Here is a 27,482-nt window from a genome sequence, read left to right on the forward strand (position 1 = left end):
GTCTATCAGAGTCCCTAGAAATTAAACTCTTGTGAGGGGGGGGGGAAAGAGAACTCTTTTTTACGTTCACCTTCCACCCGTGAGATCTTAGAAAAGCCAACACTAAGTCCGTGTGAGACTTGGCTAGCTGGAAAGTCGACGCTTGAATTAGAATGTCATCTAGATAAGGCGCCACTGCTATGCCCCGCGGCCTTAGAACCGCCAGAAGGGACCCTAGCACCTTTGTAAAGATTTGTGGCGCCGTGGCCAACCCGAAGGGAAGAGCCACAAACTGATAATGCTTGTCCAGAAAGGCGAACCTGAGGAACTGGTGATGATCTTTGTGGATAGGAATGTGTAGATACGCATCCTTTAAGTCCACGGTGGTCATATATTGACCCTCCTGTATCAATGGTAAGATAGTCCGAATGGTCTCCATCTTGAAAGATGGGACTCTTAGGAATTGGTTTAGGATCTTGAGATCTAGAATTGGTCTGAAAGTTCCCTCTTTCTTGGGAACCACAAACAGATTGGAGTAGAACCCCTGCCCCTGCTCTGCTTTTGGAACTGGGCAGATCACTCCCATGGTAAAAAGGTCTTTTACACAGCGTAAGAACGCCTCTCTTTTTGTCGGGTTTACAGACAATTGAGAAAGATGGAACCTCCCCCTTGGAGGAGAATCCTTGAAATCTAGAAGGTATCCCTGGGTTACAATTTCTACTGCCCAGGAATCCTGAACGTCTCTTGCCCAGGCCTGAGCAAAGAGAGAGAGAGTCTGCCCCCTACTAAATCCGGTCCCGGATCGGGGGCTACCCCTTCATGCTGACTTAGTGGCAGCAGCAGACTTTTTGGCCTGTTTACCCTTGTTCCAAGCCTGGTTAGGTCTCCAGGTTGGCTTGGATTGAGCAAAGTTCCCCTCTTGCTTTGTAGCAGAGGAAGAGGAAGTGGGACCACTCTTGAAGTTTCGAAAGGAATGAAAATTATTTTGTTTGGTCCTTGTCTTATTTGACTTATCTTGAGGGAGGGCATGACCCTTCCCTCCAGTAATGTCTGAAATGATCGCTTTAAGTGCAGGCCCGAATAGGGTCTTACCTTTGAAAGGGATGGACAAAAGCTTAGATTTAGATGAAACATCAGCCGACCAGGACTTAAGCCATAACGCTCTACGCGCTAAAATGGCAAAACCTGAATACTTTGCCGCCAACTTAGCAAGATGAAAAGCGGCGTCTGTAATAAAAGAATTAGCTAACTTAAGAGCCTTAATTCTGTCCAGAATATCATCTAGTGGGGTCTCCATCTGAAGAGCCTCTTCTAGAGCCTCAAACCAAAAGGCAGCTGCAGTGGTTACAGGAACAATGCACGCTATAGGTTGAAGAAGAAAACCTTGATGAAATTTTTTTTTCTTTAGGAGACCCTCTAATTTTTTTATCCATAGGATCAATGAAAGCACAACTGTCTTCAATAGGTATAGTTGTACGCTTAGCCAGAGTAGAAATAGCTCCCTCCACCTTAGGGACCATCTGCCATGAGTCCTTTATGGTGTCAGGTATGGGAAACATTTTCTTAAAAACAGGAGGGGGTGCGAACGGAATACCTGGTCTATCCCACTCCTTAGTAACAATGTCCAAAATCCTCTTAGGGACCGGAAAAACATCAGTGTAAACAGGAACCTCTAAATATTTGTCCATTTTACACAATTTCTCTGGAACTACAATAGGGTCACAATCATCTAGAGTCGCTAAAACCTCCCTGAGCAATAAGCGGAGGTGCTCTAGCTTAAATTTAAATCTTTCCTAAATCAGAAATCTCTCTCTCAGATAGCAAATCCCTCATCCCTACCTCAGAACATTGTGAGGGAATATCGGATACGGCTACTAAAGCGTCAGAAGGCTCAGCATTTGATCTTAACCCAGAGCTACTGCACTTCCCTTGCAACCCTGGCAGCTTAGATAAAACCTCTGTGACGGTAGTATTTATAACTGAAGCCATATCTTGCAAGGTGAAAGAATTAGACGCACTAGAAGTAAATGGCGTCGCTTGTGCGGGCGTTACTGGTTGTGACTCTTGGGGAGAACTAGATGGCAAAACCTGATTTCCTTCTGTCTGAGAATCATCTAATGCCAAATTCTTATAAGTCAAAATATGCTGTTTGCAAATTATAGACATATCAGTACAAGTGGGACACATTCTAAGAGGGGGTTCCACAATGGCTTCTAAACAAATTGAACAATGAGTTTCCTCAGTGTCAGACATGTTTAACAGGCTAGTAATGAGGCAAGCAAGCTTGGAAAACACTTTATTTAAGGAAAAAAACACAATTTGCAAAAACGGTACTGTGCCTTTAAGAGAAAAAAAGGCATACACAAACTGCAAAACAGGTTAAAATTGCTTCAAATTTTCCGAAATTTTAACAGTGTACCCACTAAGCTTTAGAAGGATTGCACCACAAGTAACTAAGTAATAAACCCCCAAATGAAAAAAACAGAATTTATGCTTACCTGATAAATTACTTTCTCCAACGGTGTGTCCGGTCCACGGCGTCATCCATAACTTGTGGGAATATCTCTTCCCCAACAGGAAATGGCAAAGAGTACAGCAAAAGCTGTCCATATAGTCCCTCCTAGGCTCCGCCCACCCCAGTCATTCGACCGACGGACAGGAGAAAAACAGGAGAAACTATAGGGTGCCGTGGTGACTGTAGTTAAAGAAATAAATTCATCAAACCTGATTAAAAAACCAGGGCGGGCCGTGGACCGGACACACCGTTGGAGAAAGTAATTTATCAGGTAAGCATAAATTCTGTTTTCTCCAACATTGGTGTGTCCGGTCCACGGCGTCATCCATAACTTGTGGGAACCAATACCAAAGCTTTAGGACACGGATGAAGGGAGGGAGCCAATCATGTTGCCTAAACAGAAGGCACCACGGCTTGCAAAACCTTTCTCCCAAAAATAGCCTCCGAAGAAGCAAAAGTATCAAATTTGTAGAATTTGGCAAAAGTGTGCAGGGAAGACCAAGTCGCTGCCTTACATATCTGATCAACAGAAGCCTCGTTCTTGAAGGCCCATGTGGAAGCCACAGCCCTAGTAGAGTGAGCTGTGATGCGTTCAGGAGGCTGCCGTCCGGCAGTCTCGTAAGCCAATCGGATGATGCTTTTCAGCCAAAAGGAAAGAGAGGTAGCAGTAGCTTTTTGACCTCTCCTCTTGCCAGAATAAACGACAAACAGAGAAGACGTTTGTCTGAAATCCTTTGTTGCTTCTAAATAGAACTTTAAAGCACGAACTACATCTAGATTGTGTAACAAACGTTCCTTCTTTGAAACTGGATTCGGACACAAAGAAGGCACAACTATTTCCTGGTTAATATTCTTGTTGGAAACAACCTTTGGAAGGAAACCAGGTTTAGTACGCAAAACAACCTTATCTGAATGGAACACCAGATAGGGTGGATTACACTGCAGAGCAGATAACTCAGAAACTTTTCTAGCAGAAGAAATAGCAACCAAAAACAGAACTTTCCAAGATAACATCTTGATATCTATGGAATGTAGAGGTTCAAACGGAACCCCTTGAAGAACTGAAAGAACTAAATTCAGACTCCAGGGAGGAGTCAAAGGTCTGTAAACAGGCTTGATCCTGACCAAAGCCTGAACAAAAGCTTGAACATCAGGCACAGCTGCCAGTCGTTTGTGTAATAAGACAGATAAAGCAGAAATCTGTCCCTTTAGAGAACTCACTGATAATCCCTTATCCAAACCTTCTTGGAGAAAAGTAAAGATCCTAGGAATTTTGATCTTACTCCATGAGAATCCCTTGGATTCACACCAACAGATATATCTTTTCCATATTTTATGGTAAATCTTCCTAGTTACAGGTTTTCTGGCTTGTATCAGAGTATCTATTACAGAATCCGAAAACCCACGCTTAGATAAAATCAAGCGTTCAATTTCCAAGCCGTTAGCTGAAGGGAAACTAGATTTGGATGTTCGAATGGACCTTGTACTAGAAGATCCTGTCTCAAAGGTAGCTTCCATGGTGGAGCCGATGACATATTCACCAGGTCTGCATACCAAGTCCTGCGTGGCCACGCAGGAGCTATCAAGATCACTGAGGCCCTCTCCTGCTTGATCCTGGCTACCAGCCTGGGAATGAGAGGAAACGGTGGAAACACATAAGCTAGGTTGAAGGTCCAAGGCGCTACTAATGCATCCACTAGAGTCGCCTTGTGATCCCTGGATCTGGACCCGTAGCAAGGAACCTTGAAGTTCTGACGAGACGCCATTAGATCCATGTCTGGAATGCCCCATAATTGAGTCAACTGGGCAAAGATCTCCGTGTGGAGTTCCCACTCCCCCGGATGGAATGTCTGACGACTCAGATAATCCGCCTCCCAGTTTTCCACTCCTGGGATGTGGATCGCAGATAGGTGGCAGGAGTGATCCTCCGCCCATTTTATGATTTTGGTCACTTCTCTCATCGCCAGGGAACTCCTTGTTCCCCCCTGATGATTGATGTAAGCAACAGTCGTCATGTTGTCTGATTGGAATCTTATGAATCTGGCCTTTGCTAGTTGAGGCCAAGCCCTGAGAGCATTGAATATCGCTCTCAGTTCCAGAATGTTTATCGGGAGAAGAGACTCTTCCCGAGACCATAGCCCCTGAGCTTTCAGGGAGTTCCAGACCGCGCCCCAGCCCACTAGACTGGCGTCGGTCGTGACGATGACCCACTCTGGTCTGCGGAAACTCATTCCCTGAGACAGGTGGTCCTGGGTTAGCCACCAACGGAGTGAGTCTCTGGTCTTCTGATCTACTTGAATCACTGGAGACAAGTCTGTATAGTCCCCATTCCACTGTTTCAGCATGCACAGTTGTAATGGTCTTAGATGAATTCGCGCAAAAGGAACTATGTCCATTGCTGCAACCATCAACCCTACTACTTCCATGCACTGAGCTATGGAAGGACGTGGAACAGAATGAAGAACTTGACAAGCGCTTAGAGGTTTTGACTTTCTGACATCTGTCAGGAAAATCTTCATTTCTAAAGAATCTATTATTGTCCCCAAGAAAGGAACTCTTGTCGACGGAGACAGGGAACTTTTTTCTATGTTCACTTCCCATCCGTGAGATCTGAGAAAGGCCAGAACGATGTCTGTGTGAGCCTTTGCCTTTGAAAGAGACGACGCTTGTATCAGAATGTCGTCCAAGTAAGGTGCCACTGCAATGCCCCTTGGTCTTAGAACCGCTAGAAGGGACCCGAGTACCTTTGTGAAAATCCTTGGAGCAGTGGCTAGCCCGAATGGGAGAGCCACAAACTGGTAATGTTTGTCCAGAAAGGCGAACCCTAGGAACTGATGATGATCTTTGTGGATAGGAATATGTAGATACGCATCCTTTAGATCCACGGTAGTCATAAATTGACCCTCCTGGATTGTAGGTAAAATCGTTCGAATGGTTTCCATTTTGAACGATGGCACTCTGAGAAACTTGTTTAGGATCTTTAAATCCAGAATTGGTCTGAAGGTTCCCTCTTTTTTGGGAACCACAAACAGATTTGAGTAAAACCCCATTCCTTGTTCCACGGTTGGAACTGGGTGTATCACTCCCATTTTAAACAGGTCTTCTACACAATGTAAGAATGCCTGTCTCTTTATTTGGTTTGAAGATAAGTGAGACATGTGGAACCTTCCCCTTGGGGGTAGTTCCTTGAATTCCAGAAGATAACCCTGAGAAACTATTTCTAGTGCCCAGGGGTCCTGAACATCTCTTGCCCAAGCCTGAGCGAAGAGAGAGTCTGCCCCCTACTAGATCCGGTCCCGGATCGGGGGCTACTCCTTCATGCTGTTTTGTTAGCAGCAGCAGGTTTCTTGGCCTGCTTACCCTTGTTCCAGCCTTGCATCGGTTTCCAAGCTGGTTTGGTTTGTGAAGCATTACCCTCTTGTCTAGAGGCTGCAGAGTTGGAGGCCGGTCCGTTCCTGAAATTGCGAAAGGAACGAAAATTAGACTTATTCTTGGCTTTGAAAGGCCTATCTTGTGGGAGGGCGTGGCCCTTACCCCCAGTGATGTCTGAGATAATCTCTTTCAATTCTGGCCCAAAAAGAGTTTTACCCTTGAAAGGGATATTAAGCAATTTTGTCTTGGAAGATACATCCGCTGACCAAGACTTTAGCCAGAGCGCTCTGCGCGCCACAATTGCAAACCCAGAATTTTTCGCCGCTAATCTAGCTAACTGCAAAGCGGCATCTAAAATAAAGGAATTAGCTAACTTAAGTGCGTGAACTCTGTCCATAACCTCCTCATATGGAGTCTCTCTACTGAGCGACTTTTCTAGTTCCTCGAACCAGAACCACGCTGCTGTAGTGACAGGAATAATGCACGAATTAGGTTGCAGGAGGTAACCTTGCTGTACAAAAATCTTTTTAAGCAAACCCTCCAATTTTTTATCCATAGGATCTTTGAAAGCACAATTATCCTCGATAGGAATAGTAGTGCGCTTGGCTAGTGTAGAAACTGCCCCCTCGACCTTAGGGACTGTCTGCCATAAGTCCTTTCTGGGGTCGACCATAGGAAATAATTTCTTAAATATAGGAGGGGGAACAAAAAGGTATGCCGGGCTTCTCCCACTCCTTATTCACTATGTCCGCCACCCGCTTGGGTATAGGAAAAGCGTCGGGGTGCACCGGAACCTCTAGGAACTTGTCCATCTTGCACAATTTTTCTGGAATGACCAGGTTGTCACAATCATCCAGAGTAGATAACACCTCCTTAAGCAGTGCGCGGAGATGCTCTAATTTAAATTTAAATGTCACAACATCAGGTTCTGCCTGTTGAGAAATTCTACCAGAATCTGAAATTTCCCCATCTGACAAAACCTCCCTCATGGCCCCTTCAGATTGGTGTGAGGGTATGACAGAGCAATTATCATCAGCGCCCTCCTGCTCTTCAGTGTTTAAAACAGAGCAATCGCGCTTTCTCTTTTATGCAGGCATTTTGGATAAAATATTTGCTATGGAGTTATCCATTACTGCCTTCAATTGTTGCATAGTAATAAGCATTGGCGCGCTAGAAGTACTAGGGGTCTCCTGCGTGGGCAAAACTGGTGTAGACACAGAAGGAGATGATGTAGAACTATGTCTACTCCCTTCATCTGATGACTCATCTTGGGCAACTTTACTATCTGTGGTAGTACTGTCCTTACTTTGTTTGGACGCTATGGCACAATTATCACACAATTTTGAAGGGGGAGACACATTGGCTTCCATACATACAGAACATAGTTTATCTGAAGGCACAGACATGTTAAACAGGCTTAAACTTGTCAATAAAGTACAAAAACCGTTTTTAAACAAAACCGTTACTGTCTCTTTAAATTTTAAACAGTGCACACTTTATTACTGAATATGTGAAAAACTATGAAGGAATTGTTCAAATTTAACCAAATTTTCACCACAGTGTCTTAAAGCATTCAAAGCATTGCACCCCTTAAAATGAAGAAACCGGAGCCGGTTTCAGTTTTAACCCCTCTACAGTCCCAGCTACAGCCTTTGCTGCGACTTTACCAAACCCAGGGGGTATACGATATCAAATGAAGCCTTCTAGGAACCTTTTCAACAACTTTCAGACCCACACACATGCAGCTGCATGTCCTGCTCTCAAAAGTAACTGCGCAGTAATGGCGCGAAAATGAGGCTCAGCCTACTACAGGGAAGGCCCTTCCTGACTGAAAAGGTGTCTAAACCATTGCCTGACGTTAAAAAAACGTTCCCCAAAGTTTATAAGTGTGAATATCAACATCAAGCTTTATAAAATGCCCAAATAAAGCAATCGATCTTGCCCATAAAAGTGTCTATCAGTTTTATAGCCCATATTAAGCCCTTTATTCTGTTTGAGACTAAGAAAATGGCTTACCGGTCCCCATGAGTGGAAATGACAGCCTTCCAGCATTACACAGTCTTGTTAGAAAAATGGCTAGTCATACCTTAAGCAGAAAAGTCTGCTAACTGTTTCCCCCAACTGAAGTTACTTCATCTCAACAGTCCTATGTGGAAACAGCAATCGATTTTAGTTACTGTCTGCTAAAATCATCTTCCTCTCACAAACAGAAATCTTCATCTTTTTCTGTTTCAGAGTAAATAGTACATACCAGCACTATTTTAAAATAACAAACTCTTGATAGTAGAATAAAAAAACTACAACTAAACACCACATACTCTTAACCATCTCCGTGGAGATGTTGCCTGTGCAACGGCAAAGAGAATGACTGGGGTGGGCGGAGCCTAGGAGGGACTATATGGCCAGCTTTGCTGGGACTCTTTGCCATTTCCTGTTGGGGAAGAGATATTCCCACAAGTTATGGATGACGCCGTGGACCGGACACACCAATGTTGGAGAAAACGGATTGATAAATGTCTAAAACTGGTAAAAACCCCTGTTAGCACCTTGCCACAGCTCTGCTGTGGCCCTACCTGCCCTTAGGGAATAATAATATGAAGATAAAGCTTCAATTATGGCCCCAGAAGAGTATCAGGACCTCAGGAGAAGCTGCTTGCTGCTTGACTGTATAACTAAATGCGCAACTGAGGCACGAAAATAGGCCCCGCCCACCGCACTCGATGGTGCTGGGGCCTATACAAAATCCAACAAACCTTGTTTGCAAGCCATGTGGGTTATAAAAACCCCAAATAAGCCAAAGGAACCCTCAAACAAATGTCCCATCAAAATAAAAAACGTTACTCCCAGAACACACAAACGTTTGCCCAATCTCTCATATACAAACTAAGTGCCCAAAAAATTAACCCTTTATGCAAGCTAGTAATGCCTCTAATAACACTAGGATTACCTACCATACCTCATTGCTGTATAGCAAGAAACCGTTCCTCACACTGAAGTTTTCCTGTACTCCTCAGCTTCTGTGGGAACAGCAGTGGACCTTAGTTACAAATGCTAAGATCATCATCCTCTAGGCAGAAATCTTCATCTATGTCCTGCCTGAGAGTAAATAGTTTAAAACCGGTACCATTTAAAAACAACAAACTCTTGATTGAAGACAAAATAAAACTAACAGTTTAACACCTCTTTCACTTTACCCTTCCTGCTTAGAGCCGGCAAAGAGAATGACTGGGGGGTGGAGTTAAGGGGGGAGCTATATAGACAGCTCTGCTGTGGTGCTCTCTTTGCCACTTCCTGTTAGGAAGGATAATATCCCACAAGTAAGGATGAATCCGTGGACTCAGTACATCATGCAAAAGAAAGCATAATTTTTTACATTAACCCCATAATTAGACATACACATGTCCATGTAATGTATAGTCATGTAAGAAAGTTAATTCTTACTAATAGCTTTCCAGATAAAACTAAATACCCCCCCCCCCACACACTCCATGTGTGGGTACCTTACTCCCACCAGTATAGAGAAGGGAGGCAGTGAGAAGCCGGGAGTTTAAGAATTAACCCCTCCAAAGAAAAAGGTGAAGAGCGCTACAAATACTATACGGCAGAAAAAAGGAGTTAACCCTCTCCCTACCATAAAAAAGTACCCCTGTGCAGCTATCTGCCTCTTCCATCTGTACTCAGCAGCATCGCAGCGCACCTGAGTAAAATATCAAACAGGAGAGTGCTAAGATGCTGGCCGCTGTCAACCGGAATGCAGTACTGCAATAGCAGAAGTACATTTCTCTGAAGCTGCCACATAAATTATTAATACATTGAATACATTACACATGTTTTGCTGCTGAGCACTGGGCAAGCTGACTAGTGAAAGCACGCAGAAAGCTTTATGTGGCTCGAAAAGACCTTGACGCTCTCTCCAACAAGGAAACTATCCCAGCTACACCCGTAGCAGGCTTGTGCTTACTACTCCCACAAGAAGATTTACATTGCACAGCCTGTACTCTCCTATGTCCCCCTCATCAAAGTGTTACCTTATGAGGGAAAAATTGGGTGAATATCCTTATAAATTCTAATAACATTTCCATCTTCACCTTCTCCCTGATGGAGTTAATAAATACTAGGAGGGTCAGGGAAGTAGGAGGGATATTTAAGATTTTGGTCTGGGGTTTCTTTACCTCCTCCTGGTGGCCAGGTGATGTAATTCCCACAAGTAAGGATTTTCATAGACTATTACCACCATGGAAAGAAACAGCAGTTTTCATTTGCTTTTTCTGCCGTTTTACACACACACATACACACACACACAGAGTGCTAAAAATAATTTGAATAAATAGATTTGTTTTTATTATTAAAATACATTTTACTAGCATGTGGTTTTAGGAAAATGTCCACAAGCAGCCAGTTCCTCCAACAACTGTGCAAATACCTGGAAAGTTTGCTCAAATCTAAAATTAAAGAAATATAGAGAAATTATAGTATTTTTAGCATATTGAATACCACTTACTTTGAAATAGAAGCTATAGAAATGTGACATCTAAATAAATTTTTATCAAGGAGATTATTTGCATGATTTAAGCATAAATCTTGGAAGATCATTTACAAAGACAGATTATTTTCCGGGGTCTTGGATAGCACTTAGAAGCTATTTACAGTTACTAGGAAATTAAACATTGGCTATAGAAATGTAAAATGTGTGATAGTTTAGCAGATAGAGAAATTATCTTCCACTAGAAGTTTCCTAGGTTTAAGTATTTTTATTATAAGCATTCATTTGTAGGATGCCAACAGATTCCACGTCACTCACTTATTTTAAATAGTTACCTTGAGGATCTTTTGACAAAAATGCCCAATAATTCTTTATAAAGTTAAAAGAACACTAAGAATAACTTTCATAAAATTGTTAAATTAAATGTGATTTATTTTGACACACAAATGCATAATTTTCAATTCCCTATTCGTTAAAGTTCTGATATTATGACAATGAAGTCCAACAGCTCCCTTCTTTTTACAGTAAGGAACTGTGATCATTTAGCAATTAAACACTAGTAAAGCATAATATTTTTTGCAGTTATAGTTGTAGAATTTATACATACACATGTGTTTTCTCAATATTGTAGTGAGGAGCAAGTACTTTTAAAAAATTATTTTAGGAGATTATAAACCTTTTAACAACAATAACAACACATACATATGGCAGTGCTACATATAAAAAAACAGGTTAAGATAATTAGACCGTTCTTCCTGAGCATAGGTGGGTCAAGCTGTTGAAGCAGTCAGTTCCCATTATATATCAGATTTTCTGATAAATAATTGTAAGGTGAATAACATTTCATGAAATAGTTCAGAAGTGCCTAAACTAACTAGGAGCTAAAGATGTTTTACATCCAGTGTTCTATAAATAAAGAACAATTTTTAAAGACAAAGAAACAGTAAATTATACAATTTGTACATTGTCTCCTAGGAACATTTTTTTTAAAAAAGGGAACATTAATCAGGATATACACATCAGTAAATACATTAGAGAAAAGCAATTACACAAAAGTAAAATAGTTTGCATAAAAACTGCAGAATCCAGAGGGAACACTTTACATGACTATGATTGAAATAATAAAAAAAGAAAGTGTATATTAAATTCTTACCCAAGTAGCTATCATCATATAAAGCATTAGCAGGGCGAGTTGCTAGCTGGTTGTCATAAGTGATGCTAAATTTTGTTGGATCATATTTATCAATAATCTCTGTTACACTGTCTGAAATGAGTTGACCTGGAAATAAAATATACTTTTATTATGATCATGTGTCATTTAATGACTTTAAAAGGTAAATTAAAATGTCAATGTGAAAATGTAAGACAGGTATGGTATTTTGAAATTCTTTGAAATTTTCTAAAGCAAATTTTAACCTAGAATGTTTATTAAAGGGCCATAATACCCAAATGTTTAAACACTTGAAAGTGATGCAGTATAGCTGTAAAAAGCTGACTAGAAAATATCACCTGAACATCTCTATGTAAAAAAGAAAGATATTTTACCTCAAAAGTTTCTCAGTAGCCACATCCCATTGTAAAGGACTTCTAAGCAGCATATCAGTAGGTCTGTCCCGGGACAGCCAAAAGGTTGAGCCTCGTGCACTCTCATGTTATTTCCCTATTCAGTGTAAGGAAGTTTACAATGAAATCTCATGAGAGTTAAGTCAAATCTCATGAGATAACAGTAAAAGAGTTCATGACCTCAGCACTGCTGATGCTGATTGGCTGCTGTTCATGTCTTCTTTTTTATCTGCAGCTGGGTTGCAGCCGAGTATAACTTTTTACACAGAACTTACTCTGCTGAGCTGAGGCAGTTGTGAGGTAAAATATCTTCCTTTTTTACATAGAGATGCTCAGGTGATATTTTCCCGTCAGCTTTTTACTGTTATACTGCATCAGTTTCTAATGATTTAGCATACGAGTATTATGTCCCTTTAAGTAGTTTATCAAGAAAAAAACAAGATTTAGTTCAATATTTTATTACTAAATTCTGTAGTCCTTTGAAGAACTTCATTTTAGAAATGCAAGTAATGCATGTAGCAAGTTTTCCTTGTAATTTGAGGGAAAATAAAGTATAATTATATGTTTAACCCCTTAAGGACAAGGCCATTTTTCAATTTCTTTCCCTGAAGGACCAGGGCTATTTATACATCTCTGCTGTTTGTGTTTAGCTGTAATTTTCCTCTTCCTCATTTACTGTACCCATACACATTATATACCGTTTTTATCGCCATTAAATGGACTTTCTAAAGATACCATTATTTTCATCATATCTTATCATTTACTATAAAAAAAATGATAAAATATGAGGAAAAAAATGGAAAAAAAAACACACTTTTTCTAACTTTGACCCCCAAAATCTGTTACACATCTACAACCACCAAAAAACACCCATGCTAAATAGTTTCTAAATTTTATCCTGAGTTTAGAAATACCCAATGTTTAAACGTTCTTTGCTTTTTTTGCAAGTTATAGGGCAATAAATACAAGTAGCACTTTGCTATTTCCAAACCACTTTTTTTCAAAATTAGCGCTAGTTACATTGGGACACTGATATCTTTCAGGAATCCCTGAATATCCCTTGACATGTATATTTTTTTTTTAGAAGACAACCAAAAGTATTGATCTAGGTTCATTTTGGTATATTTCATGCCACCATTTCACCGCCAAATGCGATCAAATAAAAAAAAATTGTTCACTTTTTCACAAATTTTTTCACAAACTTTAGGTTTCTCACTGAAATTATTTACAAACAACTTGTGCAATTATGGCATAAATGGTTGTAAATGCTTCTCTGGGATCCCCTTTGTTCAGAAATAGCAGACATATATGGCTTTGGCATTGCTTTTTGGTAATTAGAAGTCCGCTAAATTCCACTGCCCATCACACGTGTATTATGCCCAGCAGTGAAGGTGTTAATTATGGAGCATGTAGTGAGCTTCTAGGGTTAATTTTAGCTTTAGTGTAGTAGACAACCCCAAGTATTGATCTAAGCCCATCTTGGTATATTTCATGCTACCATTTCACCGGTAAATGCGATCAAATTAAAAAAAAACTAAATTTTTTCACAATTTTAGGTTTCTCACTGAAATTTTTTACAAACAACTTTTGCAAGTATAGCATAAATGATTGTAAATACTTCTCTGGGATCCCCTTTGTTCAGAAATAGCAGACATATATGGCTTTGGCATTGCTTTTTGGTAATTATAAGGCCACTAAATGCCGCTGTGCACCACACATATATTATGCCCAGCAGTGCAGGGGTTAATTAGGTAGCTTGTAGGGAGCTTGCAGGATTAATTTTAGCTTTAGCGTAGAGATCAGCCTCCCACCTGACACATCACACCCCCTGATCACTCCCAAACAGCTCTCTTCCCTCCCCCATCCCACAATTGTCCCCGCCATCTTAAGAACTGGCAGAAAGTCTGCCAGTACTAAAATAAAAACGTATATTTTATTTATTTATTTTAAAAATGTATAGCATATTTACATATGCTGCTGTGTAGGATCCCCCCTTTGCCCCCAACCAGCTCTCTAACCCTCCCCCTCTACCTTACTGGGAGCCATCTTGCTGTCTGCCAGTACCCAGTTTAGAATTAAAAAAAATTAAAAAAAATTCTGTAGTGTAACCCCCATAGACCAACCTCCACCCCCTCCCAGATCCCTTAGAATGATCATTTTGTGTTGTTTCCCCCCCTTTCTCCCACTTATTGATCCACATTTTTCTGTAGTGTAGCGGTTCCCACCCGCTCCCTCCCCGTGCGTCCCCGACAACCCCGCCCCCCTCACGCTTCAGTCATCCATTGATGGCCGCCCACCCACCTCCGACCCACCAACGATTGCGGCAATTGATGCCCGGTGCAGAGAGGGCCACAGAGTGGCTCTCTCTGCATCGGATGGGGGGAAAATGTTATTGCAGGATGCCTCGATATCGAGGCATCACTGCAATAACCGGAAAGCAGTTGGAAGCGATCAGGATCGCTTCCAGCTGTTTTAATCCCCAACGTCGTACAGGTACGTCGCTGGTCTTTAAAGACCAGTTTGTGCAAGACGTACCCTGTGCGATGCATGTCGTTAAGAGGTTAATGTAAGATAAACATGTCAGGGTATAAGAATATCATCAAATAATATACACATGTATACTTATAAATAATATGTTTGTGTAAACCAAATAATTCATTTTTGTTTATGGGACCTAAAAGGGACACTGTATGTAAACCAGCCCCCTCTCTCACTCAAATAAATTACTTGCATAACTCTTCCAGAGGATGTTTGGCTGTATAAACAAAACCCCTTTGTTCCCATTTCATCAAAATAAATTGCTTTCAAAAGTTATCTTGGAGGAAGAGCAGAGTTTTATAGCTTGAGATAGGATAGGACCATTGAGTCACTTCAAAACATCCCTTACCCCATACAGTGAATAGAGACGTAAATGTCTAAAACTGTTGATTTAAGGCCTAATAAGATGCTCACATTCTCAAAGAAGTGGAAATTAGCCTGATGGAGCCTCAAAAATACATGCCTATATATGGGTTTCCTGCCAAGGTGAGGAGCCGATCCGTCTGGAAAACGGTTTGAAAACACAAACATTTTCAAGAACTGTAATCTTAACAACCATGTGTAAATTATCTCCAATGGAGTTTTCCATGTGCAGAGAACAGACAGATTAACATTTAAAATCCCTGTATGGCATAAATAAATCTTGCAAAATAAATAATATCTTCATGTAGTCAAGGTAATCAAATGAATATATATATATATATATATATATATATATATATTTTCAGACAACATATTATATATGAATATAGAAATTTGGGAGATTGTCTAATTTTCTAATATTACATGATGATTTGCCAAGCTTGATAGGCGACTATTTTAGTCGGTCTAAAATGTTTAACTGTGTCAGAATAATAACCTCTGTATCTCTTTATTTTTCAGACATACAATAACAAGATGTCCTATGAATATGGACCAGAGACAAGATTCAGGCATTCAAGATTTATTAGAAATATGAAATATATTATATTCTTGTTGGGATGCAGTGCAGTACTGAATATGAAATAGGCTGTATTTGTATATAAATGCCAGGATACTGGTGACATCTTAAATGGATTTAAAGCTAAATAATCAGAATAAATCATGTGACATAATACAATACATTTGAACATGTAATTTAGTAATATAAAGAAATTATGGCATTTGATATTACACATTTTAAAGAAACAAAGAAACATTACTGTCTAGGAATGGTTAAATGGATATGTTTGTCTGTCAAGCTGCCCCCCCCCCGATGGCCAGAATCCAAAAGACTTAACTGTTAAAAGATGTGTTTCCATAGTAACCATGCCAATCCGATAAGACGTCCCAGGTGACCAATGGGATGATCAGTTTCCGTAGGGCCATCCACATGGTTTAATCAATGATTGAAAACATATATAAGTAAGGTAAGAGAGGGAAAAAACACAGGCTGCTGACCTTGAGTGATAACTGACTGCTGGGTGTTTGAAATACAATCATTCTAAGCAACCTGACTGCCTTTTCTCATTGATTGCAAAAATTTACTTATCTGTCTTCTGAGATGAAACAAGGTAACTAAATTATCGATTTTGGTCATTTTGGGTAACTTATAAAAAAAAAGGGTTGCAATTACAGGTAGTATTGTAAAACAAGATATATGCATAGTCACTGCAGTTAAATTACAGCTGATAGATTAAAGAGAGCAGTTTGTATTTTAACTAGTATTTCATAGCCTGTGTATTGTTAAACAAATCCTTGATGCTAAGTAATTTAACCTGGCAAACATATAGATACATATATCTTAGAATTTGTCTTAACTGTAGGTAATTAAGAATTTATTTCAGCTTAGACATAGGAGTTGGTTGTTTGCACAGATAATATATACAATTTCTGATGTTTTAATAAGAGTGTATATTGTCCTATTGTTTAACTTAGCACTGTTGATTGTACCAGTCTTAATGTTAGTAGCTAATATCTTAGTCTCATTGTGATACTTTAAATGCAATCCTGATTTGGGAGGCTATTGTGAATAAGGCAACTTTTATGCGATTTGTATAGCATATTTTAATAGTTTTAGTGTATAGTATTGATTCATATTCTTGTTCCTACAAATATATTTCAATGTGTTTATAGATATTAACTAATAAAAATAATTCAGGAATTTATATTAATTTTATGGTCTAGTATATGCATATTGATTGAGGGTTTATTTTTAAAGGATAATTATTAAATATAGCATATAGTATGCCCATGACTTTCCGAATAAATAAACAATGAAACAAGTAGGAATAAAATATATTTCTCAGTTGAATATTGATAATGATTGTAACCTATTTCAGTTAAACTTTTTATTAGAAATATATCCCTTTGCAAGGTTAAATTTTGCCATACCTCAAAAGGAAAATACAGTGTGTAGCTTTCCTGATTAGTAAATAAAGATTATGTTTTCAAACTCAAAGATCTCCCTAGCCATGAGAACCATAGACCAACTTGAAGTTAACTTTTTAAATCTCTAATAAATTATACTTTTTGCCTATTGCAGAGTCTAATAACACAATTAATACCATTCATTGCTGAATCTAAAAAAAATCATCCTTAAGGTAAGTGAATCTTAAACAAATATACCATGCATATAAATTTGCACTATTTAACCATATTTTTACTCCAAACATGTTATTGTTTAAAAAGATAGCGCCTTTACTACCCATTCCCCAGCTTTGCACAAACATTGTTATATTAATATAACTTTATAACATTTAAACCTCTAAATTTCTGCCTGTTTCTAAGCCACTACAGTCAGCCTCTTATCAAATGCTTTTTTATTTGCTTGTCACAACAAGAGACTGCTAGTTCATGTGTGCCATATAGATAACATTGTGCTCACTCTCGTGGAGTTGTGCAGGACCCAGCACTAATTGGCAAAAATGCAAGTTTGTAAATAGCCCTGACATAGTGGGGGCTGTCTGCAGAGGCTTAGATATAAGGTAATCACAGAGGTAAAAAGTATATTAATATAACTGTGTTGGTGCGGGAATGAGTAATAAAGGGATTATCTATCTTTTTAAACAATAACAATTTTGGAGTAGACTGTCCCTTTAAGAGACTTGACAAATTTACTTCTATTATCAGATTTACTTTGTTTTATTGGAATCCTTTGTTTAAAAACATACCTAGGTAGACTCACGAACAGCACCTAAAAACTGCCATATACAATATCCCTTTCACGTCTCTTAAGGTTAGTGCTTTTGAATTAACCTTTTGTTTGATTAACCTATTGCATAAGAGAGAAATGCTCATTTACAGGAGTGAGATTAACCTATTGCACGAGAGGGAAATGCTCATTTACAGGAGTGAGATTAACCTATTGCACGAGAGGGAAATGCTCATTTACAGGAGTGAGATTAACCTATTGCACGAGAGGGAAATGCTCATTTACAGGAGTGAGATTAACCTATTGCACGAGAGGGAAATGCTCATTTACAGGAGTGAGATTAACCTATTGCACGAGAGGGAAATGCTCATTTACATGAGTGAGATTAACATATTGCACGAGAGGGAAATGCTCATTTACAGGAGTGAGATTAACCTATTGCACGAGAGAAAAATGCTCATTTACATGAGTGAGATTAACCTATTGCACGAGAGGGAAATGCTCATTTACATGAGTGATATTAACCTATTGCACGAGAGGAAAATGCTTATTTACATGAGTGAGATTAACCTATTGCACGAGAGGGAAATGCTCATTTACGTGAGTGAGATTAACCTATTGCACGAGAGGGAAATGCTCATTTACAGGAGTGAGATTAACCTATTGCACGAGAGGGAAATGCTCATTTACATGAGTGAGATTAACCTATTGCACGAGAGGGAAATGCTCATTTACATGAGTGAGATTAACCTATTGCACGAGAGGGAAATGCTCATTTACATGAGTGAGATTAACCTATTGCACGAGAGGGAAATGCTCATTTACAGGAGTGAGATTAACCTATTGCACGGGAGGGAAATTCTCATTTACAGGAGTGAGATTAACATATTGCACGAGAGGGAAATGCTCATTTACAGGAGTGAGATTAACCTTTAAGCATTTCCCTTACACATCGAACAAAAGGGTTAATTCAAAAGAACTTTACTATAACTTTAAGAGATGTTAAAGAGCTATTGTATATGTCAGTTTCGGGTGACTTCACAGTTTTTATCCTATAAAAAAGTTACTTGACACAAAAGTCCAAGCAAACTGCGTTTTACAGTGTTGTGAGATGGAAGTTCAAGAACGTAGGTGCAAACACTGTAAAACGCAGTCGTGTTTGGACTTTGTATTCACAAACGAGTGTTTCCTTGTAAAAACACGTTCACAGTCACGCAATCTCGTTTAAACATCTTTGCAGGTACAATACTGCAGCGGAGCGGCCTCACATTTTACAGTTTAAGTACTGTTAAAATCCACTTTATCAAGTGCCATGAGGTGTCTAATTTGAAAAGGCAAATTAGCCTTGAAAAGTCTCTTGAAAATGGTGTGTTAACGCATTTTCTTTTTTTCCACTTTTATGTCTCTTTAAAAGGGACAGTAAAGTCAAAATTAAACTTTCATGATTCAGATAGAGCATGTCCTCATTTTAAGACCCTTTTAACATCAGTTATCAAATTTACTTAATTTTCCTGGTATCCTTTGTTGAAAAACAGACATATCTTCACCAGCAATAAATGTGAAATAAAATTTTAACTCAAAGTTCATTCAATAGAGGAAGGATATATCCGTTCCTTGAGGGTTCTTAAGAGACAGTGATCTTCAAGAAATTAGCATATGAACCTCCTAGGTTTACCTTTCAACTAAGAATACGAAGAGAACAAAGCAAAATTGGTGATAAAAGTAAATTAGAAAGTTGTTTAAAATTACATGCCCTATTTGAATCATGAAAGGTTTCTTTGGACTTGACTGTCCCTTTAAGAGACTGATAATTGAATAGCTAGTAAGGACAACTTCCATAGCACTATAAGGGGTAGATTTATCAAAGTCATTCTCCTTTAATTCCGTCCAAAATTGCGCATACAAACTGATCGTTATATTCATCAAAGCACTCTGCACCTATAATTGCGCAAATCTGAAAGAAACTTCTTCACACTCCGCTTGCATTTGCCTAGGCGCACGGGTGCGCTCCCGAGTGCAACAATATACATTAGTAAAAGGCGTAATTTAACAGCCCGACCTACAAATACGCCCAGTTTCTTATTTATCATTGCTTTGCGCCGATAGGGAACTGAAATTTCGGCTTTAATTGCGTGTTCTATATTTCTCCATACAGACTGAGGTGAACACCATTATAATACATGCTTTTACATCTTGTGATGCAGTACTTTCTTCTTTTAACTAATTTTTCAAAGGCTCAGCGCCAAGAAGAGACTGTTATTGCCAGAAATTTGCGCTTCCACAGGCGCATAAGGGTACCAACAGTTATATATACAGTACGATACAGTAGAAACAGAATTTATGTTTACCTGATAAATTTCTTTCTCCAACGGTGTGTCCGGTCCACGGCGTCATCCTTACTTGTGGGATATTCTCTTCCCCAACAGGAAATGGCAAAGAGCCCAGCAAAGCTGGTCACATGATCCCTCCTAGGCTCCGCCTACCCCAGTCATTCGACCGACGTTAAGGAGGAATATTTGCATAGGAGAAACCATATGGTACCGTGGTGACTGTAGTTAAAGAAAATAAAATATCAGACCTGATTAAAAAAACCAGGGCGGGCCGTGGACCGGACACACCGTTGGAGAAATAAATTTATCAGGTAAACATAAATTCTGTTTTCTCCAACATCGGTGTGTCCGGTCCACGGCGTCATCCTTACTTGTGGGAACCAATACCAAAGCTTTAGGACACGGATGAAGGGAGGGAGCAAATCAGGTCACCTAAATGGAAGGCACCACGGCTTGCAAAACCTTTCTCCCAAAAATAGCCTCAGAAGAAGCAAAAGTATCAAACTTGTAAAATTTGGTAAAAGTGTGCAGTGAAGACCAAGTCGCTGCCCTACATATCTGATCAACAGAAGCCTCGTTCTTGAAGGCCCATGTGGAAGCCACAGCCCTAGTGGAATGAGCTGTGATTCTTTCGGGAGGCTGCCGTCCGGCAGTCTCGTAAGCCAATCTGATGATGCTTTTAATCCAAAAAGAGAGAGAGGTAGAAGTTGCTTTTTGACCTCTCCTTTTACCTGAATAAACAACAAACAGGGAAGATGTTTGTCTAAAATCCTTTGTAGCATCTAAATAGAATTTTAGAGCGCGAACAACATCCAAATTGTGCAACAAACGTTCCTTCTTTGAAACTGGCTTTGGACACAGAGAAGGTACGATAATCTCCTGGTTAATGTTTTTGTTAGAAACAACTTTTGGAAGAAAACCAGGTTTAGTACGTAAAACCACCTTATCTGCATGGAACACCAGATAAGGAGGAGAACACTGCAGAGCAGATAATTCTGAGACTCTTCTAGCAGAAGAAATCGCAACTAAAAACAAAACTTTCCAAGATAATAACTTAATATCAACGGAATGTAAGGGTTCAAACGGAACCCCCTGAAGAACTGAAAGAACTAAATTGAGACTCCAAGGAGGAGTCAAAGGTTTGTAAACAGGCTTGATTCTAACCAGAGCCTGAACAAAGGCTTGAACATCTGGCACAGCTGCCAGCTTTTTGTGAAGTAATACCGACAAGGCAGAAATCTGTCCCTTCAGGGAACTAGCAGATAATCCTTTGTCCAATCCTTCTTGAAGGAAGGATAGAATCCTAGGAATCTTAACCTTGTCCCAAGGGAATCCTTTAGATTCACACCAACAGATATATTTTTTCCAAATTTTGTGGTAAATCTTTCTAGTCACAGGCTTTCTGGCCTGAACAAGAGTATCGATAACAGAATCTGAGAATCCTCGCTTCGATAAAATCAAGCGTTCAATCTCCAAGCAGTCAGCTGGAGTGAAACCAGATTCGGATGTTCGAACGGACCCTGAACCAGAAGGTCTCGTCTCAAAGGTAGCTTCCAAGGTGGAGCCGATGACATATTCACCAGATCTGCATACCAAGTCCTGCGTGGCCACGCAGGAGCTATCAAGATCACAGACGCCCTCTCCTGCTTGATCCTGGCTATCAGCCTGGGGATGAGAGGAAATGGCGGGAACACATAAGCTAGTTTGAAGGTCCAAGGTGCTACTAGTGCATCCACTAGAGCCGCCTTGGGATCCCTGGATCTGGCCCCGTAGCAAGGAACTTTGAAGTTCTGACGAGAGGCCATCAGATCCATGTCTGGAATGCCCCACAGGTGAGTGACTTGGGCAAAGATTTCCGGATGGAGTTCCCACTCCCCCGGATGCAATGTCTGCCGACTCAGAAAATCCGCTTCCCAATTTTCCACTCCTGGGATGTGGATAGCAGACAGGTGGCAGGAGTGAGACTCCGCCCAAAGAATAATTTTGGTTACTTCTTCCATCGCTAGGGAACTTCTTGTTCCCCCCTGATGGTTGATGTACGCAACAGTCGTCATGTTGTCTGATTGAAACCGTATGAACCTGGTCCTCGCAAGCTGGGGCCAGGCCTGGAGAGCATTGAATATCGCTCTCAGTTCCAGAATATTTATCGGTAGAAGAGATTCTTCCCGAGACCAAAGACCCTGAGCTTTCAGGGATCCCCAGACCGCGCCCCAGCCTATCAGACTGGCGTCGGTCGTGACAATGACCCACTCTGGTCTGTGGAACATCATCCCTTGAGACAGATTGTCCAGGGACAGCCACCAACGGAGTGAGTCTCTGGTCCTCTGATTTACTTGTATCTTCGGAGACAAGTCTGTATAGTCCCCATTCCACTGACTGAGCATGCACAGTTGTAATGGTCTTAGATGAATGCGCGCAAAAGGAACTATGTCCATCGCCGCCACCATCAAACCGATCACTTCCATGCACTGAGCTATGGAAGGAAGAGGAACGGAATGAAGTATCCGACAAGAGTCCAGAAGCTTTGTTTTTCTGGCCTCTGTTAGAAAGATCCTCATTTCTAAGGAGTCTATAATTGTTCCCAAGAAGGGAACCCTTGTTGACGGGGATAGAGAACTCTTTTCCACGTTCACTTTCCAGCCGTGAGATCTGAGAAAGGCCAGGACAATGTCCGTGTGAGCCTTTGCTTGAGGAAGGGACGACGCTTGAATCAGAATGTCGTCCAGGTAAGGTACTACTGCAATGCCCCTTGGTCTTAGCACCGCTAGAAGGGACCCTAGTACCTTTGTGAAAATCCTTGGAGCAGTGGCTAATCCGAAAGGAAGCGCCACGAACTGGTAATGTTTGTCCAGGAATGCAAACCTTAGGAACCGATGATGTTCCTTGTGGATAGGAATATGTAGATACGCATCCTTTAAATCCACCGTGGTCATGAATTGACCTTCCTGGATGGAAGGAAGGATAGTTCGAATGGTTTCCATCTTGAACGATGGGACCTTGAGAAACTTGTTTAAGATCTTGAGATCTAGGATTGGTCTGAACGTTCCCTCTTTTTTGGGAACTATGAACAGATTGGAGTAGAACCCCATCCCTTGTTCTCTTAATGGAACAGGATGAATCACTCCCATTTTTAACAGGTCTTCTACACAATGTAGGAACGCCTGTCTTTTTATGTGGTCTGAAGACAACTGCGACCTGTGGAACCTCCCCCTTGGGGGAAGTCCCTTGAATTCCAGAAGATAACCCTGGGAGACTATTTCTAGCGCCCAAGGATCCAGAACATCTCTTGCCCAAGCCTGAGCGAAGAGAGAGAGTCTGCCCCCCACCAGATCCGGTCCCGGATCGGGGGCCAATATTTCATGCTGTCTTGGTAGCAGTGGCAGGTTTCTTGGCCTGCTTTCCCTTGTTCCAGCCTTGCATTGGTCTCCAAGCTGGCTTGGCCTGAGAAGTATTACCCTCTTGCTTAGAGGACGTAGCACCTTGGGCTGGTCCGTTTTTACGAAAGGGACGAAAATTAGGTCTATTTTTTGCCTTGAAAGGCCGATCCTGAGGAAGGGCGTGGCCCTTACCCCCAGTGATATCAGAGATAATCTCTTTCAAGTCAGGACCAAACAACGTTTTCCCCTTGAAAGGAATGTTTAGTAGCTTGTTCTTGGAAGACGCATCAGCCGACCAAGATTTCAACCAAAGCGCTCTGCGCGCCACAATAGCAAACCCAGAGTTCTTAGCCGCTAACTTAGCCAGTTGCAAAGAGGCGTCTAGAGTGAAAGAATTAGCCAATTTGAGAGCATTGATTCTGTCCATAATCTCCTCATAAGGAGGAGAGTCACTATCGAGCACCTTAAGCAGTTCATCAAACCAGAAATATGCGGCAGTAGTGACAGGGACAATGCATGAAATGGGTTGTAGAAGGTAACCCTGCTGAACAAACATCTTTTTAAGCAAACCTTCTAATTTTTTATCCATAGGATCTTTGAAAGCACAACTATCCTCTATTGGAATAGTGGTGCGTTTGTTTAAAGTAGAAACCGCTCCCTCGACCTTGGGGACTGACTGCCATAAGTCCTTTCTGGGGTCGACCATAGGAAACAATTTTTTAAATATGGGGGGAGGGACGAAAGGAATACCGGGCCTTTCCCATTCTTTATTAACAATGTCCGCCACCCGCTTGGGTATAGGAAAAGCTTCTGGGAGCCCCGGCACCTCTAGGAACTTGTCCATTTTACATAGTTTCTCTGGGATGACTAAATTTTCACAATCATCCAGAGTGGATAATACCTCCTTAAGCAAAATGCGGAGATGTTCCAATTTAAATTTAAATGTAATCATATCAGATTCAGCCTGCTGAGAAATGTTCCCTAAATCAGTAATTTCTCCCTCAGACAAAACCTCCCTGGCCCCCTCAGATTGGGTTAGGGGCCCTTCAGAGATATTAATATCAGCGTCGTCATGCTCTTCAGTAACTAAAACAGAGCAGCCACGCTTACGCTGACAAGGGTTCATTTTGGCTAAAATGTTTTTGACAGAATTATCCATTACAGCCGTTAATTGTTGCATAGTAAGGAGTATTGGCGCGCTAGATGTACTAGGGGCCTCCTGAGTGGGCAAGACTCGTGTAGACGAAGGAGGGAATGATGCAGTACCATGCTTACTCCCCTCACTTGAGGAATCATCTTGGGCATCATTGTCATTATCACATAAATCACATTTATTTAAATGAATAGGAATTCTGGCTTCCCCACATTCAGAACACAGTCTATCTGGTAGTTCAGACATGATAAACAGGCATAAACTTGATCAGAAAGTACAAAAAACGTTTTAAAATAAAACCGTTACTGTCACTTTAAATTTTAAACTGAACACACTTTATTACTGCAATTGCGAAAAAACATGAAGGAATTGTTCAAAATTCACCAAATTTTCACCACAGCGTCTTAAAGCCTTGAAAATATTGCACACCAATTTTGGAAGCTTTAACCCTTAAAATAACGGAACCGGAGCCGTTTTGAGCTTTAAACCCCTTTACAGTCCCTGGTATCTGCTTTGCTGAGACCCAACCAAACCCAAAGGGGAATACGATACCAAATGACGCCTTCAGAAGTCTTTTCTAAGTATCAGAGCTCCTCTCACATGCGACTGCATGCCATGCCTCTCAAAAACAAGTGCGCAACACCGGCGCGAAAATGAGACTCTGCCTATGCTTGGGGAAAGCCCCTAAAGAATAAGGTGTCTAAAACAGTGCCTGCCGATATTATTATATCAAAATACCCAGATAAAATGATTCCTCAAGGCTAAATATGTGTTAATAATCAATCGATTTAGCCCAGAAAAAGTCTACAGTTTAAATAAGCCCTTGTGAAGCCCTTATTTACAATCGTAATAAACATGGCTTACCGGATCCCATAGGGAAAATGACAGCTTCCAGCATTACATCGTCTTGTTAGAATGTGTCATACCTCAAGCAGCAAGAGACTGCAAACTGTTCCCCCAACTGAAGTTAATTGCTCTCAACAGTCCTGTGTGGAACAGCCATGGATTTTAGTTACGGTTGCTAAAATCATTTTCCTCATACAAACAGAATTCTTCATCTCTTTTCTGTTTCTGAGTAAATAGTACGTACCAGCACTATTTGAAAATAACAAACTCTTGATTGAATAATGAAAAACTACAGTTAAACACTAAAAAACTCTAAGCCATCTCCGTGGAGATGTTGCCTGTACAACGGCAAAGAGAATGACTGGGGTAGGCGGAGCCTAGGAGGGATCATGTGACCAGCTTTGCTGGGCTCTTTGCCATTTCCTGTTGGGGAAGAGAATATCCCACAAGTAAGGATGACGCCGTGGACCGGACACACCTATGTTGGAGAAATCTCAATTATCCGGAACTCAAGCAACCGGCACTCTCAAGCAACCGGAATAAAAAAATGTTAGTGCATAAAATGTTAGAGCATAAATTTGAGCATAAATGTGCTAAATAAACAGTCCGGATTTCTTTAAACAGCAGGAGCTGCGGTAGCAGCAGATAAGTGTCTATCGCTCTATTTAATGCAAAGGAATAGGGACAGAATACAAGTATACCACTGCACTTACGATAGTATCAGCTGATTGAGCCATTCTGGGAATTTTTTCCTGTCTAGTGTGCGCCTCTAACCGGCTCCTGCCCATGTGATCCATTATAGAACTAGTTAGACATATTTTTAATAGTGACTCTCAAATACACTTATCCGGAATATACCGATCCCCATGGGTGCCGGTTAATTGAGATTCTACTGTATATTGATATATTTATTTTTGCGATCTTAAATTATCAACATATGGCAAAAACAGCCCAGAAACATTATATAATATAAATATAAACTAAATAGTTACCTAAAAAACGCTTTTTTAATAAAGACATGACATGGCGTAAATATTTATTTATAGGGATGTACTGTTATAAATTAAATTATTGAAAAAGAATATCTAGGTAAGCTCAGGAGCAGCAATGCACTAATGGGAGCTAGGTGTTGATTGGTGGATGAACATACATGAATCTTGTCATTGGATCACCAAATGTGTTCAGCTAACTCCCAGCAGTGAATTAATGCTGCTTCCACAAAAGATACCAAGAGAATTAAGCTAATTTTAAAAATAAAACATTGAAAAGTTGTTTAAAATTAATTGTTCTATCTGAAATCATGAAAGAACAATTTTGGGTTTCATGTCCCTTTAGGCTGAAAATAAAACAATATTATTTTAAATAAGGATTGTGATGTGATTAGCTTCATCTTCAAGCACAGAATCTATGAAACAAAAAAAGTATACAACCAACTAAAGAAATCAGTTATACAGTACATAATATATTACAAAGGAAAAAAGAAAAAACTTTTGAGTTTTAGTTGTGGTTTAGCAAAGCAAAATGTTTTGAAAGATCAGCCCATTCCTTCTTTACCCTGCAACAATAACCTCTGTATTGCTCCTCAGCATTTATCACACAAAAGAAAACATAATTAAGGACTCCCAAGAGTGGCGAGATGTGGGCCATAAATACACATAATTAAGTACTTGACAATATATTTAGCACTTTGAAAAGCAATACCTTGCCAATAAAAACTGCCAGGCCCACCAAGAAGAACTCTGTCTGCCTAGAAGATATAAAAGAAAACAATATATATTAATAAACTGCATCCCACGTGATAAGAAAATGATTTCCATTCAACGTAATTTTTTTTAATGTAAATCTATATTAGATATAGCAGAATAAAACTCAACTATAATATAGGTGTGTGTGTATGTGTGTGTATGTATGTGTGCGTGTATGTGTGTGTGTGTATGTATGTGTGTGTATGTATGTGTGCGTGTATGTGTGTGTATGTATGTGTGCGTGTATGTGTGTGTATGTATGTGTGCGTTTATGTGTGTGTGTGTATGTATGTGTGCGTGTATGTGTGTGTATGTATGTGTGCGTGTATGTGTGTGTATGTATGTATGTATGTATGTATTTGGGAATTATATCCCTTTAATGTTCTAAAAAACACAGAGCCTGGGAGGCCTAGAGAGATGAGAGCTGCTTCCCATAGAAAGTAATTAAAGTAAAATATGCTCCCTCTGA

At 40.2% G+C, this 27,482-nt stretch overlaps 1 protein-coding gene across 1 annotated transcript in view; it reads right to left on the reverse strand.

Moving 5' to 3' along the window:
* The window catches only part of ITGAV (integrin subunit alpha V), a 242,984-nt gene that overhangs the window by 155,396 nt on the left and 60,106 nt on the right, over positions 1–27,482 (reverse strand). The window contains exons 6-7 of the mRNA XM_053698539.1: positions 26,970–27,015; positions 11,503–11,628 (exon numbers count right to left, since the gene is read on the reverse strand). Coding sequence (XP_053554514.1) covers positions 11,503–11,628; positions 26,970–27,015 — 172 coding nt within the window. The remainder of the gene's footprint in view (positions 1–11,502; positions 11,629–26,969; positions 27,016–27,482) is intronic.

This window comes from Bombina bombina, chromosome 1 (genome assembly GCF_027579735.1).
Source record: "Bombina bombina isolate aBomBom1 chromosome 1, aBomBom1.pri, whole genome shotgun sequence".
Lineage (NCBI taxonomy): Eukaryota > Metazoa > Chordata > Amphibia > Anura > Bombinatoridae > Bombina > Bombina bombina.